This window comes from Micromys minutus (assembly GCF_963924665.1).
Source record: "Micromys minutus genome assembly, chromosome: 26".
NCBI lineage: Eukaryota > Metazoa > Chordata > Mammalia > Rodentia > Muridae > Micromys > Micromys minutus.
This window is the reverse complement of record NC_137961.1, coordinates 36,198,618-36,219,835: the sequence shown is the minus strand read 5'-3', so window position 1 is coordinate 36,219,835 and position 21,218 is coordinate 36,198,618. Positions and strand designations below refer to the sequence as shown.

Here is a 21,218-nt window from a genome sequence, read left to right as displayed (position 1 = left end):
CAATGCTTTACTGTTTAGTAGAGAAGATAGCAGCTTCAGCTACTGAAGTCATGATTAAATGAAAGAATAAAACAAAGTAGTTTGAGTTTTTCTTTTGAAACAATGTTATACTGAATCCAGTAGAAGAGCAAGTGGGGAGTATCCTTGAACACACTGGCACAGAAGAAGACTTTCTGAACAGAATAGCATTAGTGCAGGCACTACATAGATAATTATTAATAAATGGGATCTTCTGAAACTGAAAAACTTCTATAAGGTGAAGGGCACTGTCATTCAGACAAAGCAGCAGCCTACAGAATGGGAAAAGACTTTTTACCAAGTCCACATCCAATAGAGGACTAATATGCAAAGTATAAAAAAGAACTCAAGAGAACCCAAATATCCAATTAAAAGTGGTACAACTTTAAACAGAATTCTCAATAGAGGCCGAAGAACATTTAAATGTTCAGCACCCTTAGGCACTAGGGAAATGGAAATCAAAACTGCTTTGAGATTCCATCTTATACCTCTCAAATGGTTAAGTTGATAGCTCATGCTGCTAAGGATATGGAATAAGAGGAACACTCATCCATTGTAGGGGGAGTGCAAACTTGTATAGCCACTATAGAAATAAGTAGGGTGGTTCCACAGAAAGATAGGAACACATCTACCTCAAGGTTCAGGTAAACCACTCTTGGGTGTATACCCAAAAGACTACATTCTACTACAGAGGCACTTGCTCAACCATGTTCATTGCAGCTCTATTCATAATAGCCAGACATTGGAAGCGACCTGTATGTCCTTCAACAGAAGAATAGTTAAGGAAAATGTGGTACATACACACAATAGAGAAGTTATTTCTCAGCTTAAAAAATGACATCATGAGACTGAAGAACTGAAGTCAAGTTATCTGCAGCCAAGATAGAAGTAACTGAAATGGAGATAATTCTGAGTGTGTCCTGCTGGGATGGAAACTCTGAGTTCACCTATGAATAGTTCCAGGAGCTAATAAACCACTTTGAGATAGACCCCTACTCTAAGGAGGAAACTCTGGAGACCTTGACCGTTGTACTCAAAACTGACGAAAGGAGACATTAGGATTTGGTTCTTCAAGAAAACACAGGTTAACAGATAGAAGCCCTTGAAGAGGAAACAAATAAATTCCTTAAAGAAATACAGGAAAACACAAACAGGTGAAGGAATTGAACAAAACGGACCAAGACCTAAAAGTGGAAGTAGAAACAATAAAGAAAACACAAATGGAGGCAAACTTGGAAATGGAAAACCCAGAAAAGAGGTCAGGAATTATAAATATAAGCATCACCAACAGAATACAAGAGATAGAAAAACAGAATCTCAGGTGTAGAAGTTACCTTAGAAAATCTTGACACAACTGTCAAAGAAAATTCAAAACGTAAGAAACTTCCAATCCAAAACACCCAGGAAATCCAGGACACAACAGAAAAGACCAAATCTAAGAATAATAATAGAAGAGAGTAATGATTCCCAGCTCAAAGAACCCCAAAAATGTCTTCAAGGTAATCATAGAAGAAACCCCCCCCACCACCACCCAAAAAAGATGGTCATAAATGTACAAGAAGCCTATAGAACACCAAATAAATTGGACCAGAAAAGAATATCTTCTATTTATAATAGCCAGAAGCTAGAAAGAACCCAGATGTTCTTCAACAGAGGAATGGATACAGAAATTGTACATTTACACAATGGAGTTCTACTTAGCTATTAAAAACAATGACTTCATGAAATTCCTAGGCAAATGGATGGAACTTGAAGCTATCCTCCTGAGTAAGGTAACAAAACAATTCACAGAAATTATGAAGCTCAAAGAAAAGGAAAGCCAGGAGGTGGGTGCCTGAGTTCTTAGAAGGGAGAACAAAACAGTCATGGGAGAGAATAAAGGGACAAATAGAGGAGCAGGGATTGGAGAACAGATCATCCAGAGACTGCCTCACCTGGGGATCCATCCCATATAGAGCCACTAAACCCACCCACTATTGCTGCTGCCAAGTAGTGCTTACTGGCAAGAACCTGATATGGATGCCTCCTTAGAGGCTCTGCCAGAGTCATACGGATACTGAAGAGGATGCTTGCAGTTAACCATCAGGCTGAACACGGGGACCCCAATGAAGGAGCTAGAGAAAGGACTAAGGGAGCTGAAAGGGTCTGCAACCCCATGGGAAGAATAAAATTACCAACTAACCAAGCCCACCAAAACTCCCAGAGACTAAAACACCAACTAATGAGTTCTCATGGAGAGAGACCCATGGCTCCAGGTGCATATGCAGCAGAGAATAGCATTCTCTGGCAACAATGGGAGGGGACGACTTTGGTCCAGTAAAGGCTCGTTTTCCCAGTGTAGGGGAATGCCAAGAAGCTGAGGGGGGAGAAGGTGGTTGGGAGAGGGAGCATCTTTATGGAGGCAATGGGAGAGGGAGGAAGGATGGGACTGGGGGAAAGGGGATAACATCTGAAATGTAAATACAGAGAATATTCAATAAAAAAATCTTTTTGTCACATAATAACTTAAACACTAAATGCACAGAATAAAGAAAAAATATTAAAATCTGTAAGTGAAAAGGGCCAAGTAATGTATAAAGGCAGACCTATCAGAATTATACCAGACTTCTCAATAGAGACACTAAAAGCCAGAAGAGCCTAGACACAAGACATACAGACAACACAAATGCTAGCCCAGGCTACTTTACCCAGCAAAACTCTAAATCAACATAGATCGAGAAACCAAAATATTCCAGGACAAAACTAAATTCAAACAGTATCTATCCATGAACCTAGCCCTACAGAAGATTCTAGAAGGAAAACTCCAACAAAAAGAGGGTAGCTACACCAAGGAAAAAACAAGATATTAATTATCTCAAAACAAAGCTAAAAAGAGAAAACCACATGCACAAAATGCTATCTACAAAATAATAAATAATAATAATGATAGGAACTAACACTTATCTGTCTTTAACATCTTTCAATGGACTCAACTCATCTATAAAAAGACATAAGCTAACAGACTGGCTATGCAAACAAGATCCAGCATTTTGCTGCATTCAAGAAGCACACCTCAATAACAAAGACAGATACTACCTCAGTGTGAAAGGCTGGAAAAAAGTCTTCTAAGCAAATGGCCCCAAGAAACAAGCTGGAGTTGCCAACCTAATATTCAATAAAATAGACTTTCAACCAAAAGGTATCAAGCAAGATGATAAAGGATACTTCATAGTCATCAAAGAAAAAAAATCCAAGAGAGTCTCAATGGTGAACATCTATGCCCCAAATGCAAGGGCACTCACATTCATAAAAGAAATTTTACTAAAGCTCAAAACACACATTGAGTTCCACACAATAATAGTGGGAGACTTCAACACCACACTCTCACTAATGGACAGGTCATTGAAACAGAAACTAAACAAAGTGAAACTAATAGAGATTATGAACCAAATGGATTTAACAGATATCTACAGACCATTTTATCCTAAAACAAAAAAAAAATGCACCTTCTTCTCAGCACCTCATGGTACCTTCTTCAAAATTGACCATTATATAGTCAGTCACAATGCAAGCCTCAAACATTACAAGAAATTTGAAATAATGGCTGGAATGATGGCTCAGTGGTTAAGAGCACTGACTGCTCTTCCAGAGGTTCTGAGTTCAATTCCCAGCAACCATATGGTGGCTCACAGCCATCTGTAATGGGAATCTGATGCCTCTTCTGGTGTATCTGAAGACAGCTACAGTGTACTTATAAAATAAATAAATAAATCTTTTTTTTTTTAAGTTTGAAATAATCCCATGCATCCTATCAGATCTCCACGGCCTAATGCTTCAATAAGGACAAAAACAAAAGAAAATCCACATACACATGGAAACTGAACAATACTCTACTCAATGATAACTTGGTAAGGGAAGAAATAAAGAAAGAAATTAAATGAAAGACTTCCTGGAATTCAATGAAAATGAGGACACAGCATTCCCAAACTTATGGGACACAAGGAAAGCAGTGCTAAGAAGAAAACTGATAACACTATGTGCCCTGGTAAAGAAATTGGAGAGATCCTAAATTAGCAATTTAACAGCACACCTGAGAGCTCTAGAACAAAAAGAAGCAAACATCCAAGAGGAGTAGATGGCAGGAAATTGTCAAACTCAGGGCTGAAATCAACCAAATAGAAACAAAGAGAACTATACAAAGAATCAGCAAAAAAAAAAAAAAAAAAAAAAAAAAAAAGCTGATTCTTTGATCGAATCAACAAAATAGATAAACCCCTAGCTAAACTAATTAAAGGGCCCAGAGACAGTATTCAAATTAACAAAATCAGAAATGAAAAGGGAGATAACAAAAACTGAGTAAACTTTAAAAAATCATCAGATCCTACTACAAAAGTCTATACTCAACAAAATCTGAAAATCTAGATGAAATAAAAGATTTTATAAACAGATACCACATATGAAAGTTAAATCAAGGCTGATACTATCTAAACAGGCCCATATTCCCTAAGGAAGTAGAAGTCATAAAAACCTCCCCACCAATGAAAGCCCAGGACCACATGGCTTTAGTGCAGATTCTACCACACCTTCAAAGAAGACCTAATACTAATAATCCTCAAAATTCTCAATAAAATAGAAACAGAAGGAAGACCACTTAATTCATTTTATGAAGTCACAATTACTCTGAAACCTAAACCACACAAAGACCCAATCAAAAAAGAGAGCTTCAGACCAATCTCACTTGTGAATATTGATGTGAAAATACTCAATAAAATTCTTGCAAACTGTATCCAAGAACACTCCAAAACCATTATTCACCATGATCAAGTAGGTTTCATTCCAGGAATGCAAGGTTAGTTCAATATATGAAAATCCATTAACATAATCCACTATATAAACAAACTCAAAGAAAAAAAGTCACATGATAATCTCATTAGATACTGAGAAAGTATTTGACAAAATACAACACCCCTTCAAGTTAACAATATTGTAGAGATCAGGAATTCAAGGCCCATACCTAAACATAGTAAAAGCAATTTACAGCAAACCAACAGCCAATATCAAATTAAATGGAGATATACTTAAAGAAATCCCATTAAAATCAGGGACAAGATGCCCACTCTTCCCATATATATTCAATGTAGTACTCAAAGTGCTAGCTAAAACTATAAGACAACAAAAAGAAGTCAAATGTATACAAATGGACAACAAGAAAAAGTCAAGGTATCACTATTTGCAGATGATATGATAGTGTGCATATACTACTCCAAATATTCTACCAGAGAACTTCTACAGCTCGGGAACAACGTCAGCAAAGTGGCCAGATATAAAATTAACTCAAACAAATCAGCAGCCTTGCTTTATACAAATGATAAACAGGCTAAGAAAGAAATTAGGGAATACCTTCACAATAGTCACAAATAATATAAAATATCTTGAGGGTAACACTAACCAAACAAGTGAAAGATCTGTATTATAAGAACTTCAAGACTCTCAAGAAAAAAGTTGAAGATCTCAGAAAATGGAGAGATCTCCCATGCTCATGGATTGGCAGAATTAACATTGTAAAAATGGCCATCCTACCAAAAGTGATCTACAGATTCAACACAATCCCCATTGACATCCCAACACAGTTCTTCAAAGACATGGAAAGAGCAATTCTTAAATTTATCTGGAAAAGTAAAAAACCTGGTTTTTTTTCCAACTCTATATTACAAGAACTCCTTTAGTACCCGGGAAACTTCAGGAATTGATCAATATAAGATAATGAATAAAATTAATAAACATTGTCTTAAGTTCACCTAACAGGGCTTGTAAAGTGATGGATCTTAGAGATTAATCTACTACAGTCACTTTACTAAATCAATATAATAGTCACAGGGAGGTGTACTGCCATTCCTCATCCAGGAAGTTGGCACTAACCAGAGACTATTACAGAACTGCACAGCAGGTCAAATGCAAAGAACTGATGGGGGCCACCACCAATGGTTACATCTACAACACAGCCCCTGCACACAAAGGAACACTTGCTGAGGGAGCGTCAAGAAAGAGGAGGCAGAAAGATTGTAAAAGCCACAGGTCCAGAAAATGACAGGAAAGTTTCACCCATGATACTGTAACAATATGGCTACCTAAGCAAGACATGAACAGTGATAGCACCAATCGGCATGCAACTGTGGAAGGGGCAGAGGCTCGCAGGCACCGAGGAAATTAATTTGGACTAGAGTGTGGCAGATGCCTTTAACATCAGCTCATGGAAAACAGGGAGACAGTGAATCTCTGGGAATTTCAGATCAGTCAGAAACTCAAGGCTATATGATAAGACCTGTCTTTTAAAGAATGAAAATAAATTCTTTTCAAAAATGTATTTGTTTATTGGGTATGGGTATACATTCCACAGTATACATGTAGAAGTTAAATGATAACTTGTAGATGTCAGTTCTGGTCAGCCATGTGGGCTTTAGGAATTGAACTCAGGCTGTCAGAGTCGTTTTCAGTTTCAAACTTAACGGTGGGAAACTTGATGCAATCCCACTAAAATTAGGGACTCGACAAGGCTGCCCACTCTCCCCCTACCTATTCAACATAGTACTGGAAGTCCTGGCTGGAGCAATTAGACAGCAAAAGAAAATCAAAGGTATACAAATTGGAAAGGAAGAAGTAAAAACATCACTATTTGCAGATGACATGATAGTGTACTTAAGCGACCCCACAAATTCCACCAGAGAACTCCTACAGCTGATAAACAAGTTCAGCAAAATGGCTGGATATAAAATTAACTCAAACAAATCAGTAGCCTTCCTATATTCAAAGGACAAATGTGGAGAAAGAAATTAGGAAAAAGATACCACTCACAATAGTCACAAAAACTATGAAATACCTTGGTGTGACTCTAAGCAAGTGAAGGACCTGTATGACAAGAACTTCAAACCTCTAAAGAAGGAAATCAAGGAAGATCTCAGAAAATGGAAAGATTTCCCATGCTCATGGATTGGAAGGATCAACATTTTAAAAATGGCCATCTTACCAAAAGCAATCTACAGATTCAATGCAATTTCCATCAAAATTCCAACCCAGTTCTTCATTGAGTTGGAAAAATCAATGTGCAATTTCATCTGGAATAACAAAAGACCTAGAATAGCGAAATCCATCCTCAACAACAAGAAAACATCTGCGGGAATCACTATCCCTGATCTCAAGATATATTACAAGGCAATTGTGCTGAAAACTGCATGGTACTGGTACAGAAATAGGCACGTGGATCAATGGAATAGAATAGAAGATCCAGAAATGAGCCCTCACGTATATGGTCACCTGATTTTTGACAAAGGAGCTGTAAACATTCAATGGAAAAAGGACAGCCTATTCAACAAATGGTGCTGGTCCAACTGGCACTCAGCATGCAAAAGAATGAAAATAGACCCTTTCTCTCTAAAATGATAAGAACAAAATACTTATGATGTTTCAAACACATATGTCTGAGTTAGGGTGTTACTGCTGTGAACAGACATGGTGACCAAGGCAGCCCTGATAAGGACAATATTTAATTGGGGCTGGCTTACAGGTTCAGTCCATTATCATCAAGGCAGAAAGCATGGCGGCATCCAGGCAGGCATGGTGCAGGAAGAGCTGAGAGTTGTACAACTTGATCTAAAGGCCTCTAGGAGAAGACTGATTCTCAAGGCAGCTATGATGAGGGTCTGAAAGCCCATGCTCACAGTGACACACTTCCCCCAACAGGGCCACACCTCCTAATGGTTGCTACACCCTGGGCCAGGGATATACAAACCATCATACATGATAAGCTGGTGTAGTAAATTGTGCCTGTAATTACAAAGTAACAGGACTGACTGTTTTGAGTTCAAGATGTTCTCCAGCTGCTCTACCACCACTTCTCTGCTCCAGCATCACAGACTCAACCCTCTGAAACCATAAGCCAACTGAACGCTTCTTATCATTGTTCATGACATTTTATTCCAGGAATAGAAACATGACCAAGTTGCCCATCCCAATCTGAAAATCAGACTTGGCTGTGAATACCGACTTTAAATGACAGTAGTTTTCCTGTTAGAATACTACTACATTTCCCAGTTTACTGCCGTGCCTCCAAAGCACATTCATAATCACCTGAAAATGATTCAGAGACTGCCTCCGCTGTCCATTAATACATTGATTAACTATTTAACAAAAGCACACTTAAGATGTGGTCAACCTAATGTTCTCTCCTATGGCCCCTGTGAGTATACCGTAAAAAGGACCTTGCCTCTCTGATCACGTGTAGGATTTGAGATGGCAGACTCAGCCTGGCTCATGAGTATCTGGGTGTAGACACAAAGGTTCACAGTGGGAGGCATAGGGTCAGAGGAAGGGAGCGATTCCTCCACAGTAGCCGAGAACATGAATCTTAGGAAAATGTATGGCTGTTTGAAGCTGGAAAAGACAAGAAACAAATTCTCCCAAAGCCTCTACAGCACTGGTTCTAAACTTTCCTAATGTTGCAGCCCTTTAATACAGTTCCTCACACTGCTGTCACCCGCAACCATAAAATCATTTTCATTGCTACTTCAAAGCTGTAATTTTGTTCCTGTTTTGAACTGTAATGTAAATAGTTAATGACAGATTTGCCAAAGGGGCCACAAGCGACCGGTTGAGAGCTGTCACTGGTCTAAGGGAGCCAGCCTCTCGGTATTTTGGTTTTAACCCTAAATAAAATCATTTTGGATTCTGGCTTCCCGAAATTCAGTAGGATAAATTGTGTTGTAGATGAGTCATGAAGACTGTGTTCACTTACAGCAGCAAGAGGAAACTCAGGGGAATGACTAGCTCTCACTTGACATTATTTCAGGTTGCTTTTATGAGCAAAGCTTGTCTTACCTAGCAACAGTTGTTGAGTAAGTTGACAACTTAATGCTAGACACTGGGAGGGAGAAACTCCGGATCTCTCCCCAACCCAGTGCTCAACCTTGAAAGGCAGAGGCTGGTAGCTCCATTCTTTAGACATACAGCCACCGCCTAACCACGATGAATTGGTTAGTCCTTGCCAGACTCTAGAAGAATCTTGAATCCCTGTCCCCACCTCCATCTATTGTAGACTTCTAGCTTCTCTTGAAACCACCACCTTTTTTTCTGATCCCAATATTATTTTACCTGTAAGTAGTAAAAAATACCAGAAATTTAACTATGATCAGAAATCCAGATTATACTAATTTTGTTTGCTGTGCGGTTTGCAATAAAATAATTCCACCAGCCCCTTTCGGTGAAACCTTCAAACGGATCCACGAATACAAGCCATTTAAGACACGCTTCTATACTCACAAAGATATCCTGGGTAAGTGATTTTACTCTTTGGCAGGGTGGTGGTGGAATCCTTTGAGACAGGGTCTCTCTGCATAGGTTGGGCTATCCTGGAACACACCCTGTGGACCAGGCCAGCCTTTAGCTCACAGAGATCCACCTGCCTCTGTCTCTGGAGTGCTGGTGTTGAAGGTGTGTGTGCCAACATGCTCAGCAGTAATTTTATTCTTTTCCTTTGTTCTAAAGTAGAATAGCTGGGTGTCAGGGTTCTCTGTCTGAGGTTGCTGGTCTCTGTAGGAATCCATCATGAAACGGTAACAAGTTGGAATGTGGCTGCTCTACTTCACAGTGTCTTGAAAGGGGTAGAGTTTTCAGCCTCTCACTGTTTCTTGTTATAAATAAGAACATTAATATGTATCTTTTAAGTTGTTTTGAAGCTTTAATGAAATATTGTACCTATTTAACACCTGGAACATCATAGTAAATATGCGTTCTTTGCCTATACTTGGGGACTTTCAAGACAGAGAATATCTAAATACCCCAATTAATGAGTGGAAGACACTTAGCCGTTACTTTGTAGCTAGTGACAAAAGCAGATACAGACAAATAAAATAGGAGTATTTATTACACAGGTATATAGTATATAAGCAAACAAGTTAAAATTCAAATTTTCCATTCTTCATTTACACCCAGAAAAATTTCAATCTGATCCTAGATTTTATGTATATTTTTAAAGGACTCTTTAAAATATTTTTCCCGTTTTCTTTCCCAAGTATGTGGCAAACTCATGGTTACTTGGTTTCATGCCTAATTTACCAAGAGAAGTTACAAATCTGAACTAAAAGACAAGGGAAATAGAATTATAATCATCTTTTAAGACATTGGTTCCAACTGAATTGAAATTTCAGTAAATTTTTGGTATGGATTATTAACTGTAATCTCTAAAATAATTTTTAGACCCAAGACAATGCTATCTGCAGTCTTTGATATACTTCAATGATTCCTTATACTTCATAGGATATATGAACAGACAAATGTATGTAGAAATCAGTATTTTATATTTGCCTGTCTGTATTTATCATTAATTATAAGTCAAAAGAGTGAAAGTTCTGCGTTTTTATAAATAAAATCACATTGAAATGCATCCAAGAGAATTTCACAGGACAATGTTTCTTTGTTTCCAGTCACAACCTCCAGGGTCAGGCTCTACCACCTACATCTGTTTTCTTACACCTTTAAAACACTCTTTGTTTTGGAACAGTTTGATTCATAGGTTTCAAAAAAGGGGTCATAGAGTTCCCACAGACCCCAACTTTTCAAACCAATTTCTTATAATTTTGGTACACTGTCAACCCGGGGAATCTGTGCAACAAGAATGATCTCCAAGTCTGGCACACAACACTCACAAATCTCTTTCCCCTTACAAGTCAAGTTAAGGCTTCTCTGCAGCTAAGGCTGAGAACAGCAGGTGTGATATTAAACAGTGAAAGGATAACAGCACCCTACATCTGCATTACATTTTATGAATGTGCTGATGTACACAGGGCTGAGATTTTATAATACAATCTGCATCCTTTCTAGAACGGTGTCTCCTGCTTTATGTTTTAAGACTCACCCGTGTGGCAGGGGCACTGGAGGTCAGCAGTTAAGAGCACTTGCTGCTTTTGCAGAGAACCCACCTTCAGTCCCAGCACCCACAGCATCTGTTTGTAACTACAGCGCCAGGGAGTCTCTGGCCCCTGAGAGTGCCTATACAGACAGACAGACAGACAGTCCTTCATGCAGTTTAAAATAAATGACAATAAATCCTATAAGTAAAATGGTCGTTAGCGATCTAGTGGCAGTGTCTAATTCCACAGAGTATATCTTTCAGCTGTAGATGATGGAAACAACCTAGAACAAAACACAAAAGGCTGTGAAGGAGTGTCTTCTTCCTTTTAACAAGAACTCCAGGTCACCGAGATTCCAATCTACTGCTCACAGTCAGTCAATTGCTGGGCTGGTACTGAGTCAGGCCCACTCCAGTGTCTAGAAAATGAACACAAATGGTTCTAACATCTCTTACCCCAGCTTAGAAATCCCAGAGGAAAAGAAGCTATTTTCTCTTTATGTCCTCTGTGTAAAATATTAGGGAAGAGTATAGCTTGAATAGGTGCCTGATTCCAGACGAGTTTATAGAAGGAAGGAAGGGAGGGAGGAGGGAGGGTGAAGGGAGGGGGAAGTACAGAGGGAGGAAGGGAGGAGGGAGGGGGAAGTAGGGAGGGAAGAAGGGAGGGAGAGTAAGGGAGGGAGGGAGGAAGCAGGGAGGAAGGGGGAAGGAAGAGGAGGGAGGAAGGGAGGGAGGAAGGGGAAGGAGGAAGGAAGGAAAGAGGGGGGAGGAAGGGGGAGGGGAAAAGGAGTAAGGGAGGAAGAGAGGGAGGGAGGGAGATGATGCTATTAGCATTCTTACTATGACAATCAAGTGAGGGAGTTGTTAAGAAAAGACCTGTTACCACCGCAGGATACGTTGAGCAGCACACAGATGCACAGCATCCTACTGTAAGGATTTTCAGACTAGGTCCTATAAGAATGTTAGGCCATGTCAGGTGAGAACTTGTGCAGTGCTGAGATCAAAGGGCTCAGTCCTTAGCTCCAGGTCCAGATCTGTCCCTGCTTATCAGGCTTCGCGTCTACCTCCTCTAGAGTCACACTTTGAGGGAAGATGGTAATCAGCGATGTTATAATATGGAAGTCAAGTTAGGCCACTGACAGAGTAATGATCAACTAGAAACTAGTGCACCCCACAGCTGACAGACAGAAGCCCAGCAGGTTAGTGAAAGGCATGTACGTGATGTATTAAAGAACGCATCTGACAGAGCAGGGAAGGGGAAGGGACTGAGGCTCTACAAAGCGTGTGAATCCGTGTTCTGCGTTGAGTGAACCACAGTGTGCAGGACGTTTTCTTGCCTGCTGTTTGGACTGGGTGTGAAGAAAGGTACTGGACTCCATGCAGGCCTGTGTGGTGGGTTCCATCTGAATCGGTTAGTGAAGGCTCCCCTTCCAACAAGTGTCTTTAAAGAAGAGGTTGCAGGCAGGGTGGTGGAGGAAAGGCGCATGCTTAGCACGATAGTCCTAATTCCTTGTGCCAAAAATAATGAGAATAATTCACTATCACCTAAAAAGACATGCTTCGTAGACAGCCCGCACAAATAATTTTGCTAGTGATAGAAAGGCGAGTCAGAAAACAATCCTCAGGGGCCTGTAATCATTTCTCTCCAAATACACAGATATTGGGGCTAGTATTCTGCACCAAGAAGAGCAGGTGCAAGAGGCAGTGCTCAAGGAAAACATTAAAAAAGCAGAAGCCAAAGTGTGGGAAAAGGTAAGGGTTCAGAGATGACCATGCGCCACGGTCCCTACGCCACGGCCCCCACGCCACGGCCCCCACGCCACAGTTCCTCACGGTTCCCACGCCACGGCCCCCACGCCACAGTTCCTCACGGCCCCCACGCCACAGTTCCTCACGGTTCCCACGCCACGGCCCCCACGCCACAGTTCCTCACGGTTCCCACGCCACAGTTCCTCACGGTTCCCACGCCACGGCCCCCACGCCACAGTTCCTCACGGTCCCTACACCACGGCCCCCACGCCACAGTTCCTCACGGCCCCCACGCCACAGTTCCTCACGGTCCCTACACAATGGCCCCCACGCCACAGTTCCTCACGGCCCCCACGCCACAGTTCCTCACGGTCCCTACACCACGGCCCCCACGCCACAGTTCCTCACGGTTCCCACACCATGGCCCCCACGCCACAGTTCCTCACGGTCCCTACACAATGGCCCCCACGCCACAGTTCCTCACGGTCCCTACACCACGGCCCCCACGCCACAGTTCCTCACGGCCCCCACGCCACAGTTCCTCACGGTTCCCACGCCACGGCCCCCACGCCACAGTTCCTCACGGCCCCCACGCCACAGTTCCTCACGGCCCCCACGCCACAGTTCCTCACGGCCCCCACGCCACAGTTCCTCACGGCCCCCACGCCACAGTTCCTCACGGTCCCTACACCACGGCCCCCACGCCACAGTTCCTCACGGCCCCCACGCCACAGTTCCTCACGGTCCCTACACAATGGCCCCCACGCCACAGTTCCTCACGGTTCCCACACCATGGCCCCCACGCCACAGTTCCTCACGGCCCCCACGCCACAGTTCCTCACGGCCCCCACGCCAAAGTTCCTCACGGCCCCCACGCCACAGTTCCTCACGGTTCCCACGCCACGGTTTCCATGCCACCGTTCCTCACGCCGTCGTTATCTAAGCCTGTACATTCAGAAAGCAGGATGGATAGACCACAGCGTCCTGACAAACTCAGTCTTGGGCATGTTCTTTGCCCTCTGGATTCTTGGCTTTTTTACCTGTAAGGAAGGGTAGTAGTAACTCCCTTCTCACAGCACTGTGGGGAGGAATTCACTTGACGCAAGTGAAACTTAGTAAGGAGCAGGTCCTGTCAAGAACCTTCTTCCTTCTAAGTTTCTCTCTGCATAAATGAGTCTGGCCACTTTATTCCCATTTGACTGAAACTTAAAAGGGGTGATCTTTGTTGTAAATTGTTTATTAAGGGCTTTTATATTCATTAAGGACTAGCAATATGTGCACTACATAATAAATACTTCTGAACTAAATGCCTATTTCTCCAAATGCCTTATCTTCCTTATTTACTGTCTTTAAAGTCCTTGAATTCACCATGGTGCATTCCTACAGGCCCAGCTACAGAGGAGGCTGAGGCAGGGAGAGGCTGGGGCAGGGAGAGGCTGGGGCAGGGGGAGGCTGGGGCAGGGGGAGGCTGGGGCAGGGGGAGGCTGGGGCAGGGAGAGGCTGAGGCAGGGAGAGGCTGGGGCAGAGGGAGGCTGGGACAGGACAATACTGGCAAGACCAAGACTAACCTGTGCAATCTAAGAAGGGACCCATGTGAAAGAAACAAGCTAATAAAACAAAATCCCGGCTCCTGGATCCATGGCTATTGAGAGCCAGGGGCAGTTTGAAGACTGGAGGATGTAGCTACAGCTTTGCTCATAGTAGCCACTGAGTAAAGCCTCTGACCCATGCCCCCAGTTTTCCCAGTCACAGATGGGTTGAAATAAACGACCATCTAAAGAGAATTAAAGCTCTTTTGGACAAGATAAGGCATGATTCCTAAAACTCTAATAGCAATAAAAATCCGATGGTAAGAGCCATCAAGATACTTAAATATCCCAATCCATTTTATTAATCGTATACCATTTGAGTCTAAGCTGACCCTGGGCCTGAGTATTTTCTTTAAATCATCTAATATAAATTCTTCTCTGAAAGCCTGGTGGACCTCAGGAGTATTTACGCTCCCTCCTTAGCTCCTTGTCTGTCCCCTTCTCTAGTTCTAGATTAACACACTCAGCTGCATACATAAACTTATGCATATGCACACACATTATAGTTTCCCTGCCTTTAATAATCCCTAAAGCAGCGAAGGTAGCCCAGGGCTCAGGGTGTTATGTGCCCCTAAGGCAGCTACTGTGGGGAGTGGGGTGGGAACCGCAGCACTCCACGGTGGGTGCTAGTTTCCACGAAGCGTGAACACGTAACTTACCGGCTTCCTCAGTGGTGACCAGCTGCTTCTCTATGCTTACCCGGAAACATTAATGGACACGTGAACCTTTTCTTTCTAAGGCTGAAGAGCTCAAGAAACAAGCAGTGGACCAAGCACTTGAAGATGCAGATGCTAGACACAAATTTGAAATTCGGATTCTGGAAGAACAGCATCAAAAAGACTTAAAGGTTCTTTATAGAAGGACCTACCTATCCATTGCCTTTTTTTTTTTTTTTTTTTTTTTTTTAAGTGTTTAAGTAAAGCGAAAGGACTTCTGTTAGTTGACTCGGGAAGAATGGGCAGGGTAGTCATTAGTGTTTTCATGGAAGTTGTGAGGGAAGCTGGGCTATCATCACCTGTAGTAGTGCTCTTGTGGCATCGCTGACACTGATGGAGGATAGGATCGGTTGTTTAGTGTCTGGCTCGCTGATGTGACCACAGCCTCCACAGGGCACTCTGTCCTGTCACTATGTTAGCTCTGTCCAGTACTGTGCCTTGACAAGGCAGGGACTCAAAACATTGAATCAATACATCAACCTGTCTTCTCCCTGCTGGGCTTTTGGTTCCAAAATTTTTTCTAAATTTGCATCTTTTCTGAGCCAAATTTGAAGCCAGCTTTAATTAAATATTAGCCAAGTCCATGCCTGGGTTCTTAGGAAACTTTGACCAGTCACATGTATATACATGTATCTGTAAGTATATTTCGTATGTAGAGAATGCTACCTCTAAGCCCTCTCTCCTCATTCTCACCCCTCCTAATGGTTTTCTTTGTTTCTCTGGACAGTTTTCTTTTACTTTTATATCATGTATCCATACGTGGTTTTATATATCAATGTAATATCTAGGAACCACACATGCCAGGAATATATGCTTATGCATATGCACATACATTATAGTTTCCCTGCCTTTAATATTCTCTAAAGCAACAAAGGTAGCCCAGGGCTCAGGGTGTTATGTGCAGCTGGCTAAGGCAGCTACTGTGGGGAATGGGGTCCCTTTCTGAGATCAGATTAATTCATAATTATCTCTAGTTGCATCAATTTCCCTGAAATCAACAACAACAAAATCCACTGTGGATACATACCACATTTCCATTATCCATCCCTCTGTGGTTAGAGACAAAGGCTGGCTAAGAGGAACTTGGTAACTTGCAAACTGGTCAACATTGCAAGTAAAGAGATTCACTGCTTTATTCGATATCTCTGTCATAAAACCTGTTCAAAGGACCAGAGTACAGAACTATCATCAAATTTGTACAGAACTATCTCTAAGAGATAGACCGAGGGCTAGATACATGGCCAGAGGCTACAGGAAAGTGGCAGATATCCCAACAACAAGACGGATAAGTAGCTTAGCAAACTACAGGCTTGTGAATGAAACATTCATGTTTCAACAAAGAGCACCTAGCATATACTAATTGTGTGCCAAATAAGGTTAAATGAACTGTCCTTGTCCTAGGACCAACTGGGAAAAGGGAGCAGCTATGCATAACACACACACACACACACACACACAAGCACACACCACAGAGGGGGGAGAGTCTGAATATTTTGCTTAACTGATTGATTCACAACTACTTTTAAATCACCTGTTTAATAGGTATTCATTATATTGAGTTAATCATGGTTCTCGACTAGGAGTCTTCATTTTAAGACAGCAGACTTGTAATATCTAAGTCCAGTTCTCCAACCCTTTCTTTAAGGCTGTAGAAGCTAAAACCAAGGTGGAGATGATCCAACAGATGGATAATGAGTTGAAGAGAGAGCACACAGCTGCAGAACAGCGTATGGTCCATCGGATCCAGAGGGTGATGATGGAATGTCACCGGGAGAAGATGGAGGCTGTGGAGAGAGCCAGGGAGGAAGAGAGAGAGATTGCCCAGAAAATTCTTGGGGAGCAGAAAAGGTACTCTGGAGAACACGTCTGCAAAGTAGCATCTGACTCTGCTGAAACCCACCTAGAGAAAGAAACAAGGCCAAGGCGTATAACTGAACTGCCCAGCATTTGCTGGTTTTATTGTGGGATATATCAAATACCAATATTCACAAACGAAGTGGGGAGGGAGTGGGGAGGAGGGAGAAAGGTTGATTTAGGAAAAATGATCGCATAAGTGTGTAAGTATCTCACACACCTTAAGGGGTTGAAAGCTACCAATGCTTCTGGAAAGCTCCTTATCTTATTCCCAGCCATGCTCCATCCCCTTCTAGTAAGCAATGCTTCTCAATATCAGCTTCCCATCTTCTATCTCCAGTATTGAAAGGCTGAGAAGAATCAATAAACATGTTTCCATAAACATGCAAGGATCATTGTTTCCAGCCTGTTCACACACTGTTGTGCATGTGCCTTGTAAACGAATAGATGAGGACATTAAAGTATCCACTCTACGGAAATGTGTGGATGGAAACATACAAGTCCCTTTCCACTGCCTCTTGTACATTCTTTGTCTCCCCAAACACACTTCACACAACAATGACTATGTCCTTGAGATATATATATATGTGTGTGTGTGTGTGTGTGTGTGTGTGTGTGTGTGTCCAGAAACGAACTCACTCTTTGACAAGAAGATGATGTTATTTCTTTTGTTCCTCTTTCCCTGAAGAATGTTATAGTTCTAAGAGTTTTAATACATAAGGTGTCACAGTAGCTAAAATAATATGAAAACTGCTTTGTTTGAAGCCATACATAAAAGAATTTTTCAAATGAATGCAAACCTATGTCAGTCTTCACCAAATATATTTTATTTGGGAAAATGTTTTACATCAAAGTATTTGTGTTAAAGTGTAACTAATTTATTGTTATTTAACATTGATTGATAAATGTGTTTTTTAATTGTTTGTCTTTTAGCCCCCAATCCTGTTAATGTCAATAGATAAAACTTATATAAATTGTGTTTTTTTTTATTTCTTAGTAATTTTGATTATTAAAGGATTTGGGTTTTGTGATCAGAAAGTTAGGGATAGTTTAAATTAAATATAGCTCAGGTTAAGTCAAGATGAAACGTTAAGCTAGCCTATGAGTATAAAGATTGCTTCCTTTTATCCTAAAGATGAGGAACTAGGGTTTTGTGGCTTTGGCCTATAATCTCAGCACCCAGCACTTAGGTGGATCGAGAGTTTGAGGTAAGGATCAGGGAGTTTGCTGTGAGATTTTGTTTCCAATAATGTCAGAAGCTACACTCACAAAGCCTGCCTACATGGCTGCCTAACATGAGCCAAACAAGAGCAACACCAGGTATTCAAAGTCGACAGGAGAAAACCCATGAAGCTCCACTTCTCCTTTCAGAACTACAGGCAACCAAGGGATGCTGGGAGCAGGAGAAAGAGTCCTCCCCAGGGAGGACTACAGAACACAGTTACCCAATACCAAGTGGTCAGCCGAAACACACATACAAGTAACATTTTACATATTGAGTAGGTTCTATTCAGGAATATACATTTATATGCATATGTATAACACACATATGCATGTAACAACAATTAATGAAAAGAACATAATTTGAATGAGTAAGGAGTAGTGGGGGGGATTCAAAGGAAGGAAAAGGGAGGGATGATGTAATTATATTATAATCTCAAAAATAGAAAAGAGTTGGAGGTCAGCCTAAGTTACATAATTGGTTCAAGTCTACTCAAAGTGACGGAAACCAAACATGAATGACACTGTCTCAAAGAAATAAAAATCAGCTGAATTGATATCAGGCTCTTGGTTATGGGTTTAGGGCTCTAACCTCAACCTTCAAACGTTTTGTAAGTACAATGGCCAGAGTGAACTCAGATTCCCCATGCTACCATTAGACATCACACTAGCGGTTTTGCCCCAGAAGCTCATGGGCAGCCTCTGAGAGCTATTTTGAGATTGATTATTGATAGCTAATATAGTCTGAAAGCTCATCTACACCAGGCGACCTCTCAGGTTAACGACGCTTCTGTGATTCATGGTAAATCACTGTTTCTTAGTGGCCAATCGATCTAATTGGCAAATTCATATGATCTTTTGTAGCAAGGCCCTGGAGGAACTTGTGAATACTGGTGTGACAGCTATTAAAGACCAGAAGGCGAGCTTGGGCCAGCTGATAAAAGCAAAGGAACACGAGATGAATGTCTACTACGGCATGGCCCAGAGGCAGAAGCAAGAAGAAGCTCAGGAGGTGCTTCAGGAGGCAGAAAAAACACACCAGGCCACCCTTGACAACGTGATGGGCAAACTGGCTAATACCCAGGGGGAGCTGCTGTCTGTGGCAAAGCAACTAGGAATCATGACAAACTGGAAAGATTTTCTGGAGGAGGAACTACAGGAAACCAGAGCTGCATTTCAGAATTATATCAATTACACCTTCCCCAAGCTCTACCCCGGACACGCCGACTTCATTCTGCCCGAAAGAAAGAAAACGCCTTCCGCTCTTACTAAGGACAATGACAAGAGTACTGATTAGAGGTCTTTGGCTGAAAAATCACCACAAAAGACAGCGTTCCAAAACTAAATAAATGTACTCCAAACCAGTTGTTGATATGTGGTCAGGGAGCTGTTGGGTTGTATGAATTTTCAACTGCCTTTTGAAATTATCACAACAGTTACAGATACCTTCTTTTCTTCTTTCTCCCTCTCTTTCTCAAAGTAATGAAATCTTGTATGACATTTTCAAACATGTTCTAGTACCCTGATGTTCTTTGCCCTGTTTTTTCTCCCTCCCTCCCTCCCTCCCTCCCTCCCTCTGTCTGTCTCTCTGTCTCTCTCTCTCTGTCTGTCTGTCTCTCTCTCTCTCTCTCTCTCTCTCTCTCTCTCTCTCTCTCTCTCTTCTGTGATGTGAATGTTTTCACGGAAATCTAAAATATTCCAAAGCTTATTAAAGTCTTAGTCAGGGTTTCTATTTCTGCACAAACATCAGGACCAAGAAGCAGGTTGGGGAGGAAAGGGTTTACCCAGCTTACAATTTCCACATTGCTGTTCATTACCAAAGGAAGTCAGGACTGGAACTCAAGCAGGTCAGGAAGCAGGAGCTGATGCAGAGGCCATGGAGGGATGTTACTTACTGGCTTGCTCCCCCTGGCTTGCTCAGCCTGCTTATAGAACCCAGGTCTAACAGCCCAGGGATGACACCACCCACAATGGGCTGGGCCCTTCCCCACTTGATCAGTAGTTGAGAAAATGCCTTACAGCTGGATCTCATGGAGGAATTTCCTCAACTGAGGCTCCTTTCTCTGTGATAACTCCAGCTTGTGTCAAGTTGACACAAAACCAGCCATTACAATGGACCCCTTGTCAACTTGATACCCAAAACATCACTATTAAGCCTCAAGCCTTAACCATTTTTCTTTTCTTTTCTTTTTTGTTTTGTTTTGAGATTTATTTATTTTATGTATGTTAGCACACTATCGCTGTCCTCATACATACCAGAAGAGGGCATCAGATCTCATTACAGATGGTTGTGAGCCACCATGTGGTTGCTGGGATTTAAACTCAGGACCTCTGGAAGAGCAGTCAGTGCTCTTAACCACTGAGCCATCTCTCCAGCCCCGTGTAGGGGTCTTTTTGAAACAGTGGCACACACTTGCCCTGTCAAATATAGCACTAAAAAGAGAGGGCTTCCCTAGTGTTTCCTGTGCTGCTGTTATAAAAGGTACCTCCTTTTTTTCTACTCCTCAGGATGTCTCTAACTGAAATCCTAGGGCCAGTTTTCTTAGCATCTCTGGTTCCCATAGTCTGCCTTTGTGTCAGTCTCACGGAATGTGGGAAGCTCCCCAAACTAGACCTCTGTGTCTAAGAGGGCTTTGTTTCCTGCTTTGTAAAGTTTCTTGGTCTATTTAACTGTAATCCAGTTATATCGAACCTCCCTGGCTTTGCTCGGCTTTCCATGACATGTTTCTGAGATACCCTGGCAGATCGTGTCTGGGTGCGGTTCCATTTTTCTCAGTCCTTTAGCTGGGCATAAAAAATTCTGATTGAGCAGTAGTTATTCAAAATTCGTCAGCCCTACTTACTTTTTTTTTAAGTTAAATACATCAATGTATGTCGATTTCTAATCTGGTCTTCTGAAACATTAAATCCAGTCATTTGTGTGTGTGTGTGTGTGTAACATCTAATTTTTCCCGGTAAGATTTTTTTACCATTATTTTTTATCAATTCTAGATCCTCCATGTTTCTTTTTAAATTGGTGCCATGTTAGAACAGGAAAGCTGAGTTCCAGAAAGGCTGGAAGCCCAGTCAGTCATAACAGTGATGATTTTATTTACAGACACTGTACTAAGAACTGCATTCCCATCTTCCTTTTCGCATCAGTAGCAGATGTGGCAGGATTTTCCTATAAAGCCTGGATCCTCCTGTCCGTGT

At 41.8% G+C, this 21,218-nt stretch overlaps 1 protein-coding gene across 1 annotated transcript; it reads left to right on the top strand.

The window, feature by feature from the left end:
- Positions 1–9,174: 9,174 nt before the first annotated feature.
- Positions 9,175–19,323, top strand: LOC308437559 (uncharacterized protein C6orf163 homolog; the record flags this gene model as incomplete). The annotated part of the gene is made up of 5 exons (XM_080938645.1): positions 9,175–9,322; positions 12,555–12,649; positions 14,975–15,082; positions 16,597–16,799; positions 18,891–19,323. 5 exons carry the CDS (start codon positions 9,175–9,177, stop codon positions 19,321–19,323), a joined length of 987 nt encoding a protein of 328 aa, XP_080794771.1.
- Between the last annotated feature and the right edge of the window lie 1,895 nt (positions 19,324–21,218).